General features: G+C 37.2%; 3 protein-coding genes across 3 annotated transcripts in view; all 3 read left to right on the forward strand.

The window, feature by feature from the left end:
- Positions 1-1,343, forward strand: part of AK88_02588 (uncharacterized protein) — a gene marked incomplete at both ends in the record, with an annotated part of 6,223 nt that extends 4,880 nt beyond the window's left edge. The window contains 2 exons of the mRNA XM_012480213.1: positions 467-642; positions 759-1,343. Of these exons, the coding sequence (XP_012335636.1) occupies positions 467-642; positions 759-1,343 (761 nt within the window). The remainder of the gene's footprint in view (positions 1-466; positions 643-758) is intronic.
- Positions 1,344-2,794: 1,451 nt separating this feature from the next.
- Positions 2,795-3,382, forward strand: AK88_02589 (uncharacterized protein; the record flags this gene model as incomplete). The annotated part of the gene is made up of 1 exon (XM_012480214.1): positions 2,795-3,382. The coding sequence occupies one exon, from the start codon at positions 2,795-2,797 to the stop codon at positions 3,380-3,382; it is 588 nt and encodes a 195-aa protein (XP_012335637.1).
- Positions 3,383-4,794: 1,412 nt separating this feature from the next.
- AK88_02590 (uncharacterized protein) lies at positions 4,795-5,866 on the forward strand (the record flags this gene model as incomplete). The annotated part of the gene is made up of 2 exons (XM_012480215.1): positions 4,795-5,325; positions 5,495-5,866. 2 exons carry the CDS (start codon positions 4,795-4,797, stop codon positions 5,864-5,866), a joined length of 903 nt encoding a protein of 300 aa, XP_012335638.1.
- Between the last annotated feature and the right edge of the window lie 493 nt (positions 5,867-6,359).

Consider the following 6,359-nt stretch of genomic DNA (forward strand, 5'->3'; position numbering starts at 1 on the left):
AGTAGTTGTAGGAGTAGTTGTAGGAGTAGTTGTAGGAGTAGTTGTAGGAGTAGTTGTAGGAGTAGTTGTAGGAATAGTTGTAGCAGTAGTTGTAGGAATAGTTATAGCAGTAGTTGTAAGAACAGTTGTAGCAGTAGTTGTAAGAACAGTTGTAGCAGTAGTTGTAGGAGTAGTAGTAAAGTAGAAGTAGTATCACAGTAGAAGTAGCAGTAGTAGCAGCCATGTGGCATCGACACCAGCCACAGAGTTTTACACACACAGAGAGTAGGCGCCCATTAGGAGTATACTAACGAGCTTCAATTAGAGCAATTAAACAAGTACTAAGTATGAGGATTTTGGCTTTTCTCCATCTCAATGCAAAACATACATTTTTGACCACTTAGGGACAAATACAATCATTTGTAAAGTGTAAAAAAAAAAGACATATACCATGTGTTTCCTTTTTTTTTTTTTTTTTATCCCCAAGGCTTTTCCCTAAGTAGGTTACCCCTCATTTACAAAAACGTGTACAAAGAAAGCATAAACATAGACCAAATAGGATACTCCAAGTTGACAGAATTTATAAATAACGAGCTAAGTGACATTTGTTTCATTTCCACGCAGCATAAGTTCCAGTGCATCCTGATGCCCCTTATGGAAAATGTAAATGAAAAAAAGACATAGGAAAATTAATGCACTGCTACGTCGACCTACCACTGTATCCCACGTACACGCACCTCCATCTTGCACACCCCTTCCTTATCGCAAACCTCTCGTAGGAGCAAAAACACCGGGACAAAAACGCAAAACTAAAAAAGGAAAAACAGTTAAAAGAATCCCTGGACTACATAAAAAATTACCAGTGGGAAAGGTGCATATCGTATTTACACTTTGCAAATTATTTCAAAAACAAAAAGACGGAACCCCAAGTGAAGCAGGAAGCTCCAAAAGATACCATAGAAAATCTAATAAACAACAGCTTTCTCATTAAACATAAGAATTACCTTGATCGCACTTTAAAAAATGATGCTGATGAAAACATGCCATTGTTATTACCCTTGGACGTTTTCAATTTGCCCTCATCGCATGATATGTACGATACCTACCATAAGTCAGAAACCTACTACAGTACAAATCCTACTGAAGACAATTCGGTGATCAAATGTACAGATAATATACAAAGCAAATGCAGCATCTTATATGATCTTAAAAAATGTGTCTCCATGGATATTTCCATTGAAGAGTCCGTAAATGTGAACCACATGTACCATAACTACCCATCTTCATATAATGTGTTCCACTCTCTTTTTAAGGACACAATAGAAGAAATTCCCATTGTTGATCAACATCGAATGCAAATTTAACGATTATACTTTGCACCTTACAATATGTGACACCGTCGTGCCACATCATAGAACGACGCTCTTTCTCATGCGCCGAAGGGGGGTAAATGCTTGGCTCAACCGGCGTTACAAAAAGGAGAAAATAAATAAGGATCCCTTCTTCGGATTGAAAATTTGAAAAAATGAACCCCTTCCCGGCAACAGAACAACCCCGTTGCATCAGTTCCTTTTTATTTTATGTACGCAGTTTATAAGCACACATTCTGTAACCACAAATATGTGGCTATTTTTTTTTTTTTTTTCCATTGCCAGATAGGGGTTATCATTTTCCCACGGGACCCATAAAATACACCCATATTATAACGATTGCCCCTTGTCCCATAATTTTCAAATGTAGTTGACTGGATTGAAAACGTATAACCACAACGCAGTACGGATAACATAGAAATAATGGGATTCGATATTTGATGCAAACAAAAAAAAAAAATATAAAAAGGGTGAATATTTAAAATAAAAAGAAAGAAAACGCGTGCGTGCGTTTGAGGGAAGTCCTCTTTCTTTATAAGCAGCTTTTTAATTTTTTTTTTTTTTTTTCAAAACTCGCATTATTTTGTATCAGTGTTTGAAACACATGCATGAGGATTGCCCGTGCGCTGCTACAGATTCCCTCATGCGCCTTCGTTTTGCCCCAACAAACCTGGAGCAACATTTTAAAAGAGGAAAAAAAAAAAAGGCATGTTTATCCTCCCAGTGTGGAAAGAAACCACTATAAACGAATACTGACAATTCACCACCCCCGCAGCAAAAAAAAAAAAAAAACAAAAAGATAAATGATTGGGCTAAACATTATGTAAATATATCAATATGTACTTTATGCAGCACGTGGGAGAACACCGAGTGCGCTGGTATAGGCACTTAAAAGTATGCCCTACATACATATCAGATTTACTAATGTAGCCCCCATTTTTGTTTTTTCCGGTATATGTGAGCTGGCAAAAAGTAGAGGATCCCCTCGAGGTGTTTTCTTATTTTTTTAAAGCAATTTATATTGTACGCTTTTTATTATACATAATCTCAAACCATGGTGTCGGTGTGCCGCATTTGTTATCATGTGTGCTTTTTTTGTTTTTTTAAATTCAACTTTTTGTAAAAGCAATCCTTTTTTGGAATAATCCAGTCACTCCACAAATAAAATTTTTTTCGAATAAACGTTTTTTTTTTTTTTTTCTTCTTTCCAAAATAAGAACGTATGCAAAATTAAAAACAAAAGCAGCGAAATATTACAAAAAAAAAAAAAAAAACAAATAAATCAGAATATACTTCCTCCAACCATCTCTTTGCAAAAAATTTCCCCTATTACGTTAACAGCCGCGTGAGCAGATAACGAATTATATATATATACAGCCCTCAGGGAAGCGCAAAATATATTATAAACCCAAAACTACTACCCACCATTTGCCAACCCGAACAACATGCTGACATACGTAGGAAAAGAAGCCCCTTTTTTCAAAGCGGAGGCCGTTTTTGGAGATAACTCCTTTGGAGTAGTAAATTTATCCCAGTTTATTGGAAAGAAGTATGTACTGTTATATTTTTACCCCCTGGATTTTACCTTCGTTTGCCCATCAGAAATAATAGCATTGGATAAAGCCTTGGATGCATTTCACGAAAGGAATGTAGAATTGTTGGGATGCAGTGTAGATAGCAAATACACACATCTTGCATGGAAAAAAACCCCACTGGCAAAAGGAGGCATTGGCAATATCAAGCATACATTACTATCAGACATCACCAAAAGCATTTCAAGGGACTACAACGTTCTCTTTGATGATAGCGTATCATTGAGAGCCTTCGTTTTGATTGACATGAATGGAATCGTGCAACATCTGCTCGTTAATAACCTGCCAATAGGTCGCTCAGTGGACGAAATTTTACGAATAATCGACGCCGTACAGCACCATGAGAAATATGGCGATGTGTGTCCAGCCAACTGGAAAAAGGGCAAGGTTTCCATGAAGCCAACAGAAGAGGGCGTTGCGCAATATTTGTCAACATTATAAAATGGGCAACGCGAAATCATGCGTAAAAAAAAAAAAAAAAAAAAAAAAAAACATGTTAAAGTAGAACTGCGGACAACTTGTATATTTTCAAGGTCGTCTACCTTGTTGGTTCATTACGACCTGTATGACTAAGGAAATGTTTCTGCACGTTTCGTATGAAAATGTGTTTTTTTTTTTTTTTTTTTTCCCTCTTCTACCAATCCATCATGTATTCTTATTAAAATTTCGTGTGCAAAATGTCTACATCGTTTTTGAAAGAACGCCAGAGATCGTACCCCCAATGTACTTCCATACGTATGCACGCGCGTAATATACATCTTTTCACAAATGTGCGTTTTTTTTCCCTAATTAAAATCGCGTGTGCGCGAATAAATTGCACGCCACGGATAAGACTTCGAATAACTACAAACCCACTTTAGGGTGCAAGCCTTTGGAGGCACATATAATTGTAAAACACACGCATAAAGTGCAAAAAAAGTTAATAAAAAAAAAAAAAAAAAAAAAAGTTAACCAAAGTAAAAAATTTGTGCAGCCACATTCTGAACACACAGATTGTCAAATGAAACGGATCAACACGTATGCACAACTCGCAACAACGTGAACCCCTCAGTAACTCATTCGAGGTTTGCACCTTTCTTCTGTTACATAACTAAATCCCTTTGCATTTATACACGGAACAGAAGGAAGGTGCCGCACGGGGAAGGCGTAGCAAATCTAATTTGTACTTCGCAAAGAGGTCATGTAAAGATGCTATTGTATCGCCATATAATAGGTGTATTCCAACTCTCTAAAAGTAACAGATCTTATAAAAAAAAAAAAAAAAAAAAACAAATTCATTGCGAAAAAACCTGAACATACGAAGAATTTTAAGCTTTAAAATGTGCCTTAACCGCATGGGCAATTGCTAATTTTGCAGAATAAGGCATACATTATGCATCCTTATGTTGTGCAAAATTACACAAACACAATAACAACTTAAATCGCGCTGCCTGCTGTGCAACTTGCTTGTATGCTCTACCCGTGGGTTGGCCGTATTGGCTGTGTTTCTGTGTATGCTTCAATCACATTGGACGTGGTGATAGTGCATTTTTTTTTTTTTTTTTCTCCTTGTGAATATAGCAAAGGGTGAATATAAACTTTGCGAAGCATTTTCTGGAGAAAAAATAATAACTTACAAAAACTCATTCTTAGTCATTATGCATACGTGTATAACTGTACATCACGTGTAGGTTATTTATTAATATGCCAAGGAGAAAAAAAAAAAAAAAAGACCCTAAAGGCTAATCATCCTCGTGGTTAAAATCATTCCACTCTGTTTAACTTAGTCATTTTTGTTATACTTTTTCCACCAAGCCCTACGTGTAATCGTTTTTCCTTTTTTGTTTTTACTACCCCAAACAAGAATAACAAAAATGAATAAAAACATCTGGAACTTCATTTTAATAATTCTAGTTATAAATTTGTTACTAACCACGGGTGGAACGACGGCCAAAAATATCAACGGGAAAAATGGGCCAGATAATAACAAAAAAGGACCCAACTGTTGTGATAAAAAAGGCTCAAATGAGAACCCCAACGAAAAAAAAAAGGATGATAGGAATTCAGAGGATGGCAGGATTTCAGAAGATGGTGACATTTCAGAGGATGATAAGGTTTCAAAGGATGATGCAGAATGCACACCTTCATTACATGTAGAATGTGCTCATAACTGCAGCAAAAAAAAACTGGCCTTTATTTATGACTGCTGGGACAATTTTAAATTGTACAAAAACATAATTGAGCAGCACATGAAAGGCCAAAAGGAAAATAACTTCCAACTGCAGGGAGCTGGAGATGGAAGTAGCGGCGATGGAAGTACCACAGGCCACAGCATGGCCATGCCCATGTCATTTCAGCTTTCCACGCACACGATTATTTTGTTTAAATTCTGGGAAACCAAAACGGTAATCAGAGTGAACATCCCCTCGACATGGGGATTGATCTGTGTATTTGCAGTTGCGCATGCCGCCACGCGAGTTGTTGAGCGGCACACCATCTGCTGATCACATGCGCACAATTATATCTCAAACTCATCACCACCCATACACCCCCCTCCCCCCCATTGTTCCACAGCAACTGTCCTACTACATCTCCCTTTTCTTGTGCCTCATTTTTGGCGTACTATCAGTCCTACTGAAGCTGCTCCGACTGCAGGTCGAACAGGTTCTACCGAAAACCAAAGACACAAACGTAATGACGAGTGGTATTCTTTTTAAAAACAATTTAGCGAGATCTGCATTGTCATTTATCATTTATTCATGGGACTACTTATTAATGCTAATCGTTATGACTTTCAATGTTGGCTTATTCATCGCCGTTGTGGTTGGCCTGTCGATTGGTTTCTTTTTATTTGGACATAAGTTTGTCACATGTGGGAGAACCTACACGGAGGGCTTGGACGTCCACAAGGAATTTCATGGCGACCCCGCCTGTTGCGGGTGTTGACCCTTTGACCATAATTCCAGTGGTGTGCAGACACCACCCAACCGATTTGTGCAAAGTAGATGAATTTGCGAATAATTCCGCGTGTCCGTATATATGCCTTTGTAACTCCCATCCCGTGGAGAAAGACTAACAGGGAAGCGAAGCACCGAAACACTATTTTAACTTCACCGCGAAAAGAGTACCGAGGCTCGCAACTGATATAGTGCCATTTGCTTTTATACACTTTTCCTGTGTCCATATGTGATCATTATTTTACTGCAGTTTTTTTTTGTTTTTCCTTTTTATATATATTTTTTTATATGTATAAAACTTGATAAAACGTTGCGCTTTCTTTTTAGCATACCGCCCGCTTTCACACCACTGGCACTTTTCACCATTTCGTTATTTTTGAATTACTTCATCATGTATTATTTTCCGCGTGCCTTTGCTTTAATAATCGCAATTATTTTATTTTATTTTTCCTTTTTTTTTTTTTTTTTTTTTTTTTTTTTTT

Source organism: Plasmodium fragile, assembly GCF_000956335.1.
Source record: "Plasmodium fragile strain nilgiri unplaced genomic scaffold supercont1.26, whole genome shotgun sequence".
In the NCBI taxonomy this organism is placed as follows: domain Eukaryota; phylum Apicomplexa; class Aconoidasida; order Haemosporida; family Plasmodiidae; genus Plasmodium; species Plasmodium fragile.